The 17251-nt window shown below is 43.7% G+C and overlaps 1 protein-coding gene across 2 annotated transcripts in view; it reads left to right on the top strand.

Moving 5' to 3' along the window:
* HSD17B7 (hydroxysteroid 17-beta dehydrogenase 7) overlaps positions 1 to 16738 on the top strand; it is a 221178-nt gene extending 204440 nt beyond the window's left edge. For both annotated transcript variants that reach the window (XM_044301943.1, XM_044301942.1), the window contains one exon: positions 16530 to 16738. In XM_044301943.1, the coding sequence (XP_044157878.1) occupies positions 16530 to 16625 (96 nt within the window). In that variant the 3' untranslated portion in view covers positions 16626 to 16738. The remainder of the gene's footprint in view (positions 1 to 16529) is intronic.
* Positions 16739 to 17251: the final 513 nt, after the last annotated feature.

Raw genomic sequence — 17251 nt, 5'->3', positions numbered from 1 at the left:
ATATGCATGACCCCCCCCCTTCCATGGGCGGTGTGTTGCACTCACTAGATTCGTGGCCAGCCATGGGCATGCCTCCTTTCCTCAGGTGGCATACGTACATTCTCACTAACTGTGGTTGTTCTCTCGCCAGTATGTTGCTAGCCATGTGCATGATTCTCATCCATGGTGGGGTGCTTGCACTTTCACTGGATGCGATGCTGGCCATGGGCATGACCCCCTCCCCCCCTTTCGGGCGGAATACTGCACTCTCGCTGGATACGTTGCTGGCCATGAACATTGCCCTTCTCATTCCATGGGCAGAATTTTGCACGCTCACGAGACTCATGGCTGTCCCTGTATATGCTGTACTGGACTCGTACATGTTCCCCTTCATTGGCGGAGTAGTTGCACTCTCACGAAATTCGGTGTTAAGTGATTGTGCAATAATCCACCTAATGCTAGGATAACCCTGTGCATATCCCCCTTTCTCTGGGCGGACCTCCTGCGTTCCTGCTGGATACTGTGCGGCCACGTGCATGGTCCCCTTCTGGGCGAAATATGGTATGTTCTACTTCTCTGAAGTTGGTACTGGCCTTGGGCATCACCCCCTTTTGGGGCGGTCCTTTGCACTCATGCCAACTGCAGTGTTTGCCAGGTACGTTCCCCCCTTTCTGGGCGGACTGCCTGCGTTCCATCGCATGCCGTACTAGTCTTGTGCATAACTCCCTTTCAGGCTGCACTTTGCACTCCCATAGATACTGTGTGACTCTGTGGCTAGCCCCCTTTGCTGAGTATCTATTTTGCAGTCAGCGGACGTTCTTGTGCGCTCTGTGCATTGTTTGGGCCGTGTATGCCTTCTCCTCCCGTAGGTGGGTTGGCCTTCTCACCGCTCTGGGGCTGCTCGTACGTATGCCTCCCTTCCTCCTGCACCATACTTGTTTCTCTTGGGATACGATGTTGGCCGCAGCCTTGCATTTTTCTCTGAAGAGATCATTCTGCTTCCACCTGACCCGGACGGGCTCTACTGCACAGAGCTAGGCGGTACTAGTTTTCGGGTTTGGGGTTCCGCGTGACGGTATCCACCTTGTTTGTTGGCCCTTCCACCTGGGGTGTGTTCGTGGTTCCTAGATGCGTTCCTATTCGTCCTCCCGCCTTTCCTGCGCAAGCGGTCACATGGACGAGAGTGCTGTTTGCAGCGCCCCTCGAATCCTACGTTGGCTCTGGCGGGACTACGGTTCCCTCGCCTACTACCATTTCCTGCTCTTCGGATGCAGTGTGGTATGAGTCCTTTCTATTGGCGCCCTCTGCGCTTCGGGGTTCTGCTCTACCAGGTTCAGGCCGCTCTTCTCAGGAAGGTCACCCAACTTCTCTTGGGTGCTCGGTTGTTCAGGTCCGGTGAGGCCAGGCGTCTCACAGTGTAGCGGGTGTTCTGCCTTTGAGCTGTCCTACTATGACTTCCCTGTTGCCACTCCTCCTTTCGGTCTGAGGCCTCTGTCTCAACAGTTTTTTTTTTTTTTCTCGCCGGCTCTGTTTTGGCTCCCGCTCTGGGCATATCACTCCGCTGTGGTGTCTGCCCTGGCCAGGCTTCAGAGGCTGTTCCTTCACTGCCCTTCCCTCGGGGGAGAGCATGGTTGTTCGCTTGGATGGTTCCGGTGTTTCTTGCCGCCTCGTACTGTCTCCCTCGTTCACACTGGCTGTGCTCCATTTATCGGGTCTACCGCGTTCTGTCCTCCCGCTTTGGTGCAGATTGCATTTTTTCCATTCTAGGCGATGGTTCTGCTGTAGACTTACCTTCTCGGTAACTTGGGAGAACTACCCTTCGGTCCAGATTGTTCTTAGCTCTCCCACACCGGGACTATAGAACCCCTTCCTATGGGGGCAACATCGACTTTTGCCTGTCTTGTCCTGGCATCTGTCGGATGCTGGGAGGACACATTCGGTTCCTTCCGTCTGTCCTTTGCTCCCCCACTCCGGGTGGGTACAGAACGACGTTGCTCGGGGGCCGACTGGACCAGTTTTTGCCAGACTTTTCTGCCCATGTTACTGGTCTGCGCCTGATCAAATTTTTTCCCCGCTTGCCCAGCCGACTATAGCGGGTACGCTAGTGTTCGCTCCCGGCCTTGCTTCGTCCAGGATGTATTATCGGACTTAGAGTCCTTACCTGAGGTTCTGTGGGAAGCTGAGCTTTTCCCCACTCTGCCTTTCTCTCCCTAGGGTTCTGTCCTTCTCTAGTCCGACTTGGCACTCTGTCCCTTGAAGGGTCCAGTGTCGGCGCTGTCCATTATCTTCCAGCGTTCCTGGCCCCTCTTGGGCCTGACATGAGATTCTTCCACGGAGGGCTCATTGGTTCCTCTGTACCGTCCCCGGTACCGCCCTGGCAACTACATACTGAGCTCTCGGCGCTCCAAGCTTTCCTTTGGAGCCGTTACAGAAGTTCTCTCTACTTCTGTCCTGTACTGTTGTTTTTCTGTAGCCATCGTGTCTAAATGGCGGCCCTTCTTGTTCCGGGCCTTCTGTCCTTCTCCAGCACAGGGCTGTTCTCCATCCCGTCCCTTCCTTCCTTCTGAAGGTGATATCTGCCTTTCATCTCAATGAGACCATCATCCCCCCAATTCACCGATTGGACGTTGTTCGGGCCTTGCAGTCTCTTGTCGGCGCTCAGACTCTTGTGGTTTTAGGAGGTCCGCGCGACGGTTTGACGACCTGCAGGGTGGCTTTCGCCCGCTTCATCAGAATGGTTCTTGCTGAGCTTACCACGCCAAGGGCAGGGTTCCGCCTTCGGTGTTGCTGTTCTTTCCACCAGAGCGGTTGGTGTCTCCTGGGCCGGAGACATTGGGCTTCGGCCGCGCAATTGTGCGAGGCGGCCACCGGTCTTCCTTGCACGCCTTACCATGTTCTACAGGGTGCGTGCTCTGGCTTTGGCGGATGCTGCTTGGGCCGTCTGGTTCCTTGATGCCTTCAGGCGGCAGTTCCTTGATGCCTTCAGGTGTTTCGCCTTGGAGCTGTGGTCCCCCCCCCTCTTGGACTGTTCTCGAACATCTCAAGGTCTCCCGTGTCCCCCAAGGAAAATGGGCGAGAAAACAAGATTTTTTTTTATATAACTTACCAGTAAAATCTCTCTTGCTCTTCCTTGGGGGACACAGCACCCACCCATTGTTTTTTTTTTTCTACACTGTTTCCGGACTTGGTTTACCCCGTGGGTAGTTGGCTTGTTGGTTCCACTTGTTGGACATTGCCTTTTCTTACTACTTGGACACGCAACTGGCAGTCTCTCTCTCCAGGCTGACGGTATAGCTGCTGGAGGAGTGGCTTAACAGTTTTCACTTAGTGTCACGCCTCCTAGGCAGCTGAGCTATACCAAGGTCTCCTGTGTCCCCCCAAGGAAGAGCGAGAAAGGGATTTTACCGGCAAGTTATACAAAAATCTTGTTTTTGCGACGTCTTAAGCGCCATTGCAACTTTACACACAACTGCCTTTTTTTTTTTTTTTTTTTTTTTACTCTGCCCTTGCCAGGTTTCCGAAAAAGGGCAGGGCCATTGGTCCTGGCACATTTATCATTATATAGGCCCCTGTTGGAGGAGGCAATTTATGACAAGGCCGGCATAGCACACAATGATCTTGATAAATCGGGGCCATAGTTTGGACTGGAGTACAGAGTGTGCCCTAAGTTTGTGTTTAGACATTTTGTACATACAGTTTGGATAAGCATTAATAGACATGCCTAAGAGGATTGATAATTTGTGGCAAATTTAATAATGATTTGTGCAATTTTTGGGGTGAAAATATTGGTATGAATTATACCAACTATAAGGTGGCATAACGAAGAGGAAACAGTCTACCAAGTTGAATGAAAATGTGTTCTGTTGCACCATTTTGATATTTTTTTTTGGTTTTTGAGCATAATGTCCACCATTTTTTTACCTATTTTTTGCAATATTAAAAAATATCACCTAATATATGCATAAAACTTTAATTATTTTTGTATACATAACTTTCTCAGAAGTATAATTACTTAACAAGGCACTCCCAGATACACTTTTTTAATACTCATTTTGTTGAATAAGACTTGTATGACAAAATACAGTCAAATGCATAGTGTAATAGAAAAGGTTACAGCTCTTTATAGATGCCTTGGTTAATGCACATAAGAGTTCTATATTCATTTGAGCATCCTACTTGTCTGTTTATACAGAGTAGAATAATAAGGTAAACTAAATAAACGCTCTCTGCTTCTCCGTTACATTATGTAAATTGTAGTGAAATCTTTTTACCAGTGACTGTAGTTGTGAGTTATCAACTCCATTCATGTGACAACACTCTGGGGGAGTTTTATCAAACTGGTGTAAAGTAGAACTGGCTTAGTTGCCCATAGCCGCCAATCAGATTCCACCATTCATTTTCCAAGTGAGCTTTCAGAAGTAAAATGTGGAATCTGAATGGGTGCTTTGGGCAGATAAGCCAGTTATGCTTTACACCAGTTTGATAAATCTCCACCTGAAGGGTTACATTAAATGTGATGTGTGGTCACCAGTAATCTGAGCTCACTTCAAGCCTAGCTTGTGAATGTTGCAATCTGAAGACTGGATTAATTCTAGCTTCAATACTGAATAGAGACTGTGGTTAACGGAAGGAGCTGCCTCTGTCTAACCATTAAATGATGGCCAATGGGATAGAGAAGGCGCTCATCCCGTGACACTCTCCTAACCTTCCCAGCTCAGACTTGATAAAGGGGACTTTATCCCGAAACGCGTTGTCTTACGAATAAATGAAATACTGCCGAAATTAAAACACGGTCCTTGTTTGGTTGTCTCGTGCGCCCCCAGCAGTCCACACGCTCTACTTAAGGTTTAGCGCACTTCTCTTCTGTCTAACCATTGGTACTCTACAATGCGATTGCAGTTGCCGATGGTTGCTGTGGTTACTGGAGCAATGGCCTTCAGGTCTGCCAGCAATGGAAGCCAATTGGACCCTGCCATAGGCAAGATCTAATAGTGTTAGTTAAACACTGATAACTTTTGCAGTGTATTGTACCAGTAATCAGGACATTGCAAACTCAAAGTATTCATATGGAGAAAAAAAAATTACTACATATAATTGGTATCGCCGATTCTGTAACTACCCTATCAAACAAATCACATTCCTTATCCCGTAAGGTGAACAGCGAATAAAAAATGAAAAACTGTCCCAGAATTGCTGTTTTCGGTCATCACACCTCAAAAAATGATAGAAAAATTTATTTTTGAGAAGTCCTATATAGCTCAAAGTAGTCATAAAAACTACAGCACAAATGAGTTTTAATTAAAAAAAAAAGGTGATTTTATGATGCAATAGTAGTAAAAATAAAGGGTATAAATGTGGTATTGTCATAATTTTATCAACCAATAAAAGGATCAGGTTAAATGAAATGATCAGGATCAATGAAATGAAGGGCAAAAAAATCCTCAATGCAGTTTCCCTGCATCGAGAAATCGTTTGAATCACATGACCATGGAGCGGGAATGAAATGAAGCTTCTCACTCCGTGGCCTCCGAGTCCCAACTCGACACCGCGCTGCAGGGCCTTGCGTACACACATCGTCAGTGCGCTGGTTGACTATGTGTGTGATGTCAGGTCCCAGCGTATGCTGGGATGAAGACTCGTCTCCTGCGGACTCAATGTGCCAGCGCACGCTGCACTGTCATTAAAGGTAAGTATAAAGTCCTCAGCGACGGGCCAGGGGGGGAAACGTGGGCAACTGTGAATTGGCAATGGCATGTTATTGGCGGGGGGGGGGGGGGGGGGGGGTTTAGAGAGATAGAGAGAAGAGTTAATTGGAGAACCAGGCTGTGGTTTGGCATGTATAAAGAGATATGAGAGGGCTGTGAGGGGATGGAGAGGGGTTAATGGGGGCACCTGCGATTTGGCAATGTCATGTATAAAGTTATTGGCAGGGGGAGGGGTTAATGGGGGCACCTGTGATTTGGCAATGGCATGTATAAAGTTATTGGCAGGGGGAGGGGTTGATGGGGGCACCTGTGATTTGGCAATGGCATGTATAAAGTTATTGGCAGGGGGAGGGGTTAATGGGGGCACCTGTGATTTGGCAATGGCATGTATAAAGTTATTAGAGGGGGGGGTGATTTGGCATGTATAAAGTTATTGGTTTGGAGAGGGGTTAATGGGGGCACCTGTGATTTGGCATGGAGGGGCTGATCTGGGGGAGTAGGGGACATGGTGGATGGCATGGAGGCACAGGGGATGGGGGACATCATCATAGCAATCTGGATGGCATGGAGGGGCTGAGACACTGCCATCATGGGGGCACTGTTGGACATGGCATGGAGGGGCTGCTGATCTGATGGCAGTGGGGGGCATTGGAGGTACTGGGGAAGGGGGACATCATGGCAAGCTGGATGGCATGGAGGGGCTGATGGCAGTGCTATCATGGGGGCACTGGGTGACATGGCATGGAGGGGCTGATCTGATGGCATTGGGGGAGTGGGGGGAACATGGCAATGGATGGCATGGGGCCCTGGCTCTGATTGCACTGCAGCAAGGGAGGGTGTGATTATGGTGGCAGGCGGTCTGATCATGGGGTTGCGGCATGGGGGGACTGATTTGAGGGCAAGGCTGACTGACTTGGAGTGGGGGCTTATCTGTGGCTGAGATCCGTGATAGTCTTATGTGGGGGGGGGGGGGGGGAGAGTTTGATCTGACGCATAAAGAAGACGCACGATGCGATCCCGGCGAGTGAGGGTGCCGGGCGCATGCGCTGAAGATGGCCGGGGACACTAGTACAGCGCTTCAGAGTAGCCGCCCAGCTCAGTGAATATTGATGAGCTGGGCGGCGCTTCAAACGGCAGTTGTGGCGAGGCTGCGGGCGCAAGTTGATATGAAGCACCGCCCCTTGGGCAGATTGAACACCAGGAAAGCAGGTTATAAAACTTCAGATTACTGTATTTATGAGGTGGACAGGGGGGATACTTAGATGATTCTAATACCCTTTATAAGACCTATACTGTCATATATACCCCTAAATATGCTTTTTGGGCCTGTCAGTGTCCCTTTAAGGAGAAACATAGAATGTGTCGGCAGATAAGAACCATTTGGCCCATCTAGTCTGCTCAATATAGTAAATACTATGGATAGCCCCTGGCCCTATCTTATATGAAGGATGGCCTTATGCCTATCCCATGCATGCTTAAACTCCTCCACTGTATTTGCAGCTACCACTTCTGCAGGAAGGCTATTCCATGCATCCACTACTCTCTCAGTAAAGTAATACTTCCTGATATTACTTTTAAACCTTTGCCCCTCTAATTTAAAACTATGTCCTCTTGTAGCTGTTTTTTTTTCTTTTAAATATTCTCTCCTCTTTTACCTTGTTGATTCCCTTTATGTATTTAAAAGTGTCTATCATTATCCCCTCTGCCTTGTCTTTCTTCCAAGCTATACACGTTAAGGTCCTTAAATCTTTCCTGGTAAGTTTTATCCTGCAATCCATGTACCAGTTTAGTAGCTTTTCTCTGAACTCTCTCCAAAGTATCAATATCCTTCTGGAGATATGGTCAATACTCCAAATGAGGTCTCACTTGTGCTCTGTAGAGCGGCATGAGCACCTCCCTCTTTCTACTGGTAATTCCTCTCCCTATACACCCAAGCATTCTGCTAGCATTTCCTGCTGCTCTATGACATTGTGTGCCTACCTTTAAGTCTTCTGAAATAATGACCCCTAAATCCCTTTCCTCAGATACTGAGGTTAGGACTGTATCACTGATTTTATATTCTGCTCTTGGGTTTTTACGTCCCAGGTGCATTATCTTGCACTTATCAACATTAAATTTTAGTTGTCAGATTTTTGACCATTCCTCTAGTTTTCCTAAGTCCTTTTCCATTTGGTGTATCTCTCCAGGAACATCAACCCTGTTACAAATCTTTGTGTCATCAGCAAAAAGACGCACCTTACCATTAAGGCCTTCTGCGATTTCGCTGATAAAGATATTAAACAATATGGGTCCCAGAACAGATCCCTGAGGTACCCCATTGGTAACAAGACCTTGGTCTGAATATACTCCATTGACTAGAACCCTCTGTTGCCTGTCCCTCAGCCACTGCCTAATCCATTCAACAATATGGAAGTCCAAACCCAAAGACTACACTTTATTTATAAGCCTTCTATGTGGGACAGTATCAAAAGCCTTACTAAAGTCTAGATAAGCGATGTCTACTGCACCTCCTCCATCTATTATTTTAGTCACCCAATCAAAAAAGTCAATAAGATTAGTTTGACATGATCTCCTTGAAGTAAACCCATGCTGTTTTTCATCTTTCAATCCATGGGATTTTAGATGTTCCACAATCCTCTGTTTTTTTTTTTTTTGTTTAGTTTTTTTTCCTAACTAACTTTTCCCTTCTTTCCCTGCCTAACAGTGCCTCTCCCTCACTGACCCTAACCTACCTGGGTGGCGATGGGTGCAGGAGGGTGCTGGACGATGCTGCCGGGTGCTCGTGCAGAACAGGAAGAGGAGGGGAGAGAGGAGCGCAAGAAGTTTGAATCTCTCGCCTCTCTCCCCTGCACCAATCAGCACCCTAGACAGCAGTGTTCAGCACCAGGGCCAGCACCGCCTCTCCAAATCTTCGCACTGCGATTGGTGGTGTGTAATCATGCCACCGATCGCAGTCTTTTTCTGGTTCATCGGGTCACAGGACACCCGAATGGACCGGAAACGCAGAAAACCGCAGGTCTGAATTGACCTAGGGTTTTCTGCGATCGCCGATACGGGGGGGTCAAATGACTCCCCCCCCAACCTACGGTTTTCTGCGATCGCTGATACGGGGGGGGGGTCAAATGACCTACGGTTTTCTGCGATCGCCGATACGGGGGTGGTCAAATGACTCCCCCCCCCCCACCCCTTCCCCCCCCCCCGCGTTGTTACGGGATGCCGGCTGAATGATTTCAGCCGGCATCCCGTTGCGATTAACCCCCGCGGCGCCGAAAACCCGATTTTAAGTTAGGACATACCGGTACGCCCTGACTCCTTAAGGACTCGGGAAATAGGGCGTACCAGTACGCCCTGCGTCCCTAAGGGGTTAAGTATGGTTTCCATTAATTTCCCCACTATTGATGTCAGGCTTACTGGCCTATAGTTGCCCGATTCCTCCCTACTACCTTTCTTGTGAAGGGCACAACATTTGCTAATTTCCAATCTTCTGGGATGACTCCTTTTGCCAATGATTGGTTAAATAAATCTGTTAATGGTTTTGCTAGTTCACCGCTGAGCTTTTTTAATAACTGTGGGTGTATCCCATCAGGCCCCTGTGACTTATTTGTATTAATTTTAGACAGTTGACTTAGAACCACTTCCTCTGTAAAGACACATGCATCAAATGATTCATTAGTCTTCTTTCCTAACTGAGGTCCTTCTCCTTCATTTTCCTTTGTAAAAACTGAACAGAAGTATTCATTGAGGCAGTCAGCTAGTTCTTTATTGTCTTCCATATACCTTCCTTCTTTTGTTTTTAATTTGGTAATTCCTTGTTTTAGTTTCCTTTTTTTCATTTATGTATCTGAAGAATGCCTTATCGCCTTTTTTCCCTGACTGAGCTAATTTCTCTTCTGCCTGTGCTTTAGAAGCTCTTATAACTTGTGTGGCCTCTCTCTGCCTAATCTTATAAATTTGCCTGTCATCCTCGTTTTTTTTTTTTTATATAATTCCTAAATGCTATCTTTTTGTTTTTAATGATTTTGGCCACTTCTGCTGAGTACCACAGTGGTCTCTTCCTTTTTTTGCTTTTATTGACACGCCTAATGCAATTTTCTGTTGCCTTCAATAGCGCCACTTTTAAGTAGTCCCATTTCTCCTGGACTCCAATGAAACTTTTCCAGTCTGATAGGGACTCGTATACCACTAATCTAATTTTAGAAAAGTCTGTTTTTCTAAAATCCAAAACTTTTGTATTTGTGTGGTGTGACTCAGTCATTGTACTTATAGTAAACCACACTGACTGGTGATCACTAGATCCCAAGCTTTCCCCTACAGTAATATCAGATACCAAATTCCCATTTGTGAATACTAAATCTAAAATGGCCTCTTTCCGGGTTGGCTCCTCCACTACTTGCTGTAGAGATAATCCCAGTAGGGAATTTAGAATATCTGTACTCCTGGCAGAACTAGCTATTTTGGTTTTCCAGTTTACATCTGGAAGATTGAAGTCTCCCATAATGATAACTTCCCCCCTTCAATGTCATTTTAGCCATTTCCTCAACTAGTAGATCTAATTCTTTGACTTGGCTAGGTGGTCTATATATCACACCTACACGAGTTACCTTATGATTATCAAGCTGCAAGGTAACCCAAACTGACTCTAAATTGTTCTCGCTAACTTGTATCAAATTACATTTTATGCTATCCTCCCCCCCTTCTTGCCTTCTCTGTCTTGATTGGTATTGATATATCCCAGTCATTACTCCTCTTGAACCACGTCTCAGTAACAGCCACTACATCTATATTCTCAGATGCCATTATAGCCTCAAGTTTATTGATCTTATTCCCTAGACTGCGAGCATTTGTAGACAAGATTCGGAGCTTGTCATTTCTTAACCTTTGTGCTACTGGCCTCTTCTGGCATTGTTCCGGGGGGCAGTCAGACTGCTGGATTATCACTCTTTTGCCCCCCTTTCCTAGTTTAAATGCTTCTTAGCAAATACTTGGAACTGTTCACCGAGGACATTCTTTCCCTTGAGAGAAAGATGCAAACCATCTTTCTTGTACAGTTCTCTTCCATTACAAGAGCTAACATGACGACTCAAAGTTGGGTGAGCACTCAACAACTAGCATTTGGAGGTTAAAAGTTTAATTAAACACTAAGAATATTAGTAAAATACACACATATATAGAGAATCAAATAACATAAAATACAATTCCATATGCTATAAATCTGTCAGTTCGCATAAATATACACTGGGGAAATTCACATTCAATTGGTGAAGAGTCTCTATTGTAGCACAATATATAAAGGATATTCTGTGGAAATTCGCAATCTACTACTGAAGAGTCTCTGTTTGTAATACAATGGTAAAATTTTCTGTTTTTTCACTGCCTTATAATCTGTCTGTGTCTGGTGTATATATATCAATTTTAACAGTATACTTCTAATTATATTCAACAGTCTGATATATCGGTCAGTGGCCCATATTCAGTAATAATGTCCATTCATATCATATTGCGCACATATTCCGATTTGTGCTGGCTGGTTAAATAGTGTCTCTTATAGTCTTATATTACCGGTCATGCCGGTCCTTAGACTGGTTATGGAGGTAGTCTCTCCTTACCTTCCTCGTTCCTGTTGCAAACCTTCCTCTAGTTTGGCGAGGGCAACGCAGGACACAGTTGGCGTGTCTCTGCGTGCTCTTTCCGCTAACTCACCCGACTTCTCGCAGGAGTTGAGGCTCTGTTCCGGTTTGACACGCTCACGTGACTTGTATCTATCGCAACAAGCAATACAAAATCTGGATCAAACTGTGGATTCCTGGATTTCACTGGACCATAAGTAATCATGTTGCATTTTGTATGCGTTTCTTGTGCGTTTTTTTTGTACTTATGCGTTTTTTGCAGTATAGATTCCTCTTGTATAAAGGAAAGTGATAACCGAGATTGCATGAGTGAGTTATTCAAATTCAAAATTGTATTCTCGACTCAAAGGATTCAAATAGCCAGAGAAATTGTATGGATGGGTGTGGGATCACCTGATTCATACACCCCATGTCCCATAATATATTAATATACACAATACTTTATTAAATAATCGTTAAAATTAAGAGGAGTTGTCTAAAATGATAAAAATTCATAATAAAAGTTCATATGTCTACTTTTGGATAAGAGTACATATTTGGCCATAGTATACATAACAATTCATATTGTAATTAGAAATAATGCAAAACAGTCCTCTATAGAATATGTATTCCACTGGATTTCTAATTAGAGGATTTATTGATTGTAGCTGGTGGGTTGGTCAAGTTGTAAGAGGATGGGGACCGATTTTACGGCCTGACTACGGCGTGAGAGTCTGATCCGGGCACCCAACCTACAAGAATCCAAATAACTCCAACTCAGCATTTAATCCAGCCGGTAACATTGATCCAAATTCATAAATATGGCGCAACTCTGTTTTTGACATTTGTTTGATGTAATTGCCTCCTCGCCAGTGTTTATCTGCCTTTTCCAATGCCATGAATATCAAATTAGTTGGATCTTTGTTGTGCATTTCTCTGTAATGTTTTGATAGACAGTGTTTATCATAGCCTTTCCTTATATTGGCTATGTGTTCAGACATCTAGTTTTTAATGCACGTTTGGTTCTGCCTATATACTGTCTCTTACATGGACATTGGATAAGGTAGATGACTCGGTGGTGTTACAAGTTAGGCACTCTTTCATGTTCCATCTATAGGAATTTTGAGTGGAAGAAATTGATATTATTTTCCTTGGTGTGGGGTTAATTTTACATGCTGCACATTTTCCACACTTAAAAAAGCGCTTAAGGTTCATCCACGCCCCCAGGATGGTATTTTGATTATTCGTTAATTTTAGTGTTCTAATAGATGGGGCTATCTTTATACCTAAATTAGGTGCCTTTGTAAATGCGACTGACGGAGTGACAGGTAGAAGATGGCCTATCTTTTTGTCACTCAAAATGTGATGCCAATGGGTTTAGATTTTTTTGGACTCTCTTGTAATTGTCGTTGAATGGGAGGACAATTCTAGTTTTTATAACCTCAGTATCTTGTTTTATTTCAGCTATTGGTTCCCTTACTGTAAGACAGGTTTGTCTGTCTAATTTTCTAGTTTTTTCTAGGGCTAATTCCACAATTTTTTGGGGTATTTTTTCTCTAAGAATTGGTCTTTATCTTTGTCGCTTCTGTCTCGAAGTCCTGATCTTGTGTGAAATTCCTTCTTATTCTGCGAAACTGGCCGAATGAGACATTAATCAGCCAGTTTGGCAAATGGCAGCTCGAGAATTGTAGGTTGGGTGCCCGGATCCGACTCTGCACCCGGCACGGATTGTGTATATTAATATATTATGGGACATGAGGTGTATGAATCAGGTGATCCCACACCCATCCATACAATTTCTCTTGCTACTTGAATCCTTTGAGTCGAGAATACAATTTTGAATAACTCACTCATGCAATCTCGGATATCACTTTCCTTTATACAAGAGACTTAGAATGAGAAAAGGAATGTATACTGCCAAAAACGCATAAGTACAAAAAACCGCAACACGATTACTTATGGTCCAGTGAAATCCAGGAATCCACAGTTTGATCCAGACTGTGGGTATAAAAGGCAGAGGCTGCTAAGGCTGCGATACCACTGATGAAGGGAAGGAGTGTTCCCGAAACGCGTCTGGGCTGGATCGCTTAATCAAAGAAGAAATACCTCTGCAACAATTTGCATGGCCATGTGAGAATTATAACAACTATAACTAATACCTAGAATTAAGACTGACTTATGTTTCGCTTGTTGCGATAGATACAAGTCACGTGAGTGGGTCAAAACGGAACAGAGCCTCAACACTGTTCTCAACTCTCCAAACTAGAGTAATATAGTGTTAACTGGTGTAAAGGAAAACTGACTTAGTTGCCCATAGCAACCAGGTTCCACTTTTCATTTTCCAAAGGAGCTGTGAAAAATAAATATCCTCCAGCATCTTGTTTGATCAGGAAGTCCGTTTTTCTAGTCATATGTGACTTTCATAGGAATCACTAGAAAAACTAACTTCCCATCCACACATAAGAATGTGCTGTCAGATGCAGAGTAATTGTCACAAGAGACAGCCGAGAACAAGAAGTAATAACAAAGATTGCCTTCACAACAATTTACATCATATGTCTTTAAAATGGGCCAGAAAATACATTTTCTGAGTGCGCTACCTTAATTGGGGGGGGGGGGGGAAGCATCTTATGAAAGTTGCATGCAAGTCGCACAAGGGAGTAGAATTTATGGCCTATCCTTGGGATAGGCCATCAATATTAGATTGCTAGTTGGCCACTTTATTTCAAGGGTACCATTACCCCTTCTGTGACGGACTAAATCGTCACTGGGGCTGCTGGAGAAGCCTGAGGGCTAACCACCTTCCTACGGACTATGGACCCAGAACTATGGAGACACTCTCAGACCTGTGTCTGGAATGTGTGGAATTTATATGCCACATATATTTCCTATTGCCCATTAAAAGTGCAGGGTGTGAATTCAGCAACCCAAAAAGGGTTAACTCTGCACTGAGACTCCCACTGATTTAGCTGAGTCTAGTAGTAGCTGTATGGGTCTTGGGCCCAGGGTGGGTGGAAGAGGGCGAGACCTCAACCAAGCTGTGGCGGTTCATGGTTTCAGCAGTGATTATGGTGTCAAGTGGAGTGCTTGGAGCCCTCAGGAAGCACTAGGAGCATCCATCAACCGATGTACCCAGTCGGGGTGCCAGGAGATCCGTTACACCTTCATTCCGCTAAGTGGTTGGAGTGCCAGTTGATCGCCCTCCACTTATAATATATTGATGGGCCATTCATATCATAGTCCTGGAAAACTCTTTTAAAACTTTCATAGTTGCAATCAGTATAACCCTCCTAAGCAGGTGCCGTGATGGGCAGAGTTACAAAAACAGCGGAGCGGACTATACCACATTGTTTCTTCTGATTAGAAGTGAATGAATGACCTGCAATTATCATAGCAAGCTGTTTCCATAACTTCCATGTTACGGAAACTTTGTAGCTCCCATACTGTTACTGTTCCCACAACCCTTACATTTTATTTTTTTTATTATTTTTATTTTTTTTTCTTCCCCATCTTCCTTGAGCCATAACTTTTTTAGATTTCCGTTCACATAGCTGTATGAGGGCCTATTTTTTGCGGGACAAGTTGTACTTTCTAATGCTATTCTGTAATTATGGCATACAATGTAGTGGTAGGTGGTAAAAAAAATTCCAAATGGGGTAGAATTTGGAAAAAATAAATAAAAAATTCCTCCACAGCTTTACGGGTTTTGTTTCTATACCACACGTTTATGGCAAAACTGACCCATGCCCTTTATTCTCTGGGTCAGTATGATTACAACGATACCCCATATGTATAGGTTTTTATGTCTAAATAGTGTAAATAAATGCAAATTTTGAAAAAAAAAATATGTTTACATCACCATATTCTGACCCCCATAACTTTTTTTTAAAGTGATATCTACCGAGCTGTTTGGGGCAAAAAAAATTGCGGTACGATCTGTAGTTTTTTTTTTTATACCGTTTTAAAGTGTGTGTGTGTGACTTTTTGATCACATTGTATTAACTTTTTGGGGGTTAAGCGAAGCAATGAAAAAAAATTGCAAATTGGCCATTTTGACCCTTTTTTCCGTTGCGCCATTCACAGTGTTGGAAAAATATTTTTATATTTTAATAGTACGGGCGTTTTTGGTGATACCCATGATGTTTATATTTTTTGTTATTTAAGTATTCATTTTATTATTATTATACGGGGGTGATTTAAACTTACATTTTTTATTTTATTTTTTTGTAATGATTTTGAATCTCATACATGAGCCTAAAAAAATCTATTCATAATTTTGAACAATCTTGTATTTTTAACTTTACAACTGTCTATTGCTCATTTCTTATGTTGGCCTGCCATCTGGTGGCCAAAATAAGATTTGCAGTTTGAATACTCTGGGTCTCTTCAGTGAGACTCAGGGCATTCAAACCAGTTACCGAAATCCCGATTGGTCCCAGGGGATGTCGGTAACACTCCAGGAAGTGCGAGCTTCTGTGTTTTTCTTACTTTAGATGCCGTGATCTCACTTGATCAGGGCATCTAAAGGCTTTAATTACCGCGATCAGCATTATTGCCTGTTGCGGTAATTAGCGGCAGACCTGCAGGCCATGACGCCGGCCCCATGTTTGCCTATCGCTCCAGCGTCGTACTGGTAGAGAAAGCGTTAAACTGGTTATTTAGATCTTGGCCATAAAATGCCAAGATGGGCATAACCCACAAATATGATGACTCAATATGCGGATGTACATGGCAACGTTCAAAAGGAAAGAATCATGGAAAATAATGCATTAACACAATAGATGCAAACATTATATATGGGCTAAGTCCTCACTCTGATATGATAAACTCTGAGACTCTCAGACGATATATTTTAATCAAAACACATCTGTGCCTGCCTACCAGTGCCAAGGTGGTCTCAGTCAGACAGCTCCTACTCTAAACTTACCTGTCATTCCCATGTACATCTGTATATTTAGTTATTATATTGTGCAGGATGTTATCAGATAGCAGAGTGAGGGCTTAGTCCATGTATAATGTTTGCATCTTTTGTGTTAGTGCATTATTTTCCATGATCATATTGTGACTAGGCCAAGATCTAAAAGTCCAGTGAAACCCTTAATGATTACATATCCCCTCTATAGTTTATCAAATTTATTTTTATTTTTTAAAGATGTTAAAATTTGAAATAGATTTAGAGAGATTTTTGTTAAAATGAACTCATCAAAATATCTTTCACCATTTGCTTTTTACTGTTTAGATGGATCTAGATGACACAAGCAGTCTCTCTTTTTATGAAAAAATATTGGACCTAGAAAAACAAGTACGGAAGAGATTTGTACCTGGAAATTGTTAAAATCAATGACTAACAGACTATCAATTTTTTTAATTTTGTGAATTTTATGTATATTTCATCTGGATCTCAGACTACTACATCAACTTTATCATCAAGTAAAATAATTATTTATATGACGTGTCTTGTGTCTTTATTTGGATCATGATAATGAAACTTATTTCCTGTGCTGCAAGTAAAACCTCTGCTGCTTTGTTTTCCTTGTATTTTACTATTGCCACCTTAATATATAGAAACACAAGCTCTATGCTGATTAAGGAAGCCAGTCCCAAGCCAAAATAGGATTATCCCGTGCTTGAGGTCAACTTGATTTAACCCCTTAAAAGGGGTGTTGTGCCATGATTGATATAAAAAAAAAAAAATCCTACATCATATAGTACATGGCAATCTAACCAAGCTAGAACCAGCCCTGTACCTCATATTGGTCCACAGATCTCCACATTAACTCCAAGTGCTCTGCTATGTTATCTTCAGCCAAGCAGTTCGGGGGTTGAGGGTTGTCTGGCCTCTCTGCTGCAGCTCTTTCCTTCTAACTGCCACAGCTTCTATTATAACATGTGGCTGGTGAAAGTTGAAGATTTAAAATGAGCATGTTCGACCAGCTCAGTAAGATGGACAAAAAAAATAAG

The sequence above is a fragment of the Bufo gargarizans genome, chromosome 7 (genome assembly GCF_014858855.1).
Source record: "Bufo gargarizans isolate SCDJY-AF-19 chromosome 7, ASM1485885v1, whole genome shotgun sequence".
In the NCBI taxonomy this organism is placed as follows: domain Eukaryota; kingdom Metazoa; phylum Chordata; class Amphibia; order Anura; family Bufonidae; genus Bufo; species Bufo gargarizans.
This window is presented reverse-complemented; position numbering and strand designations above follow the sequence as displayed.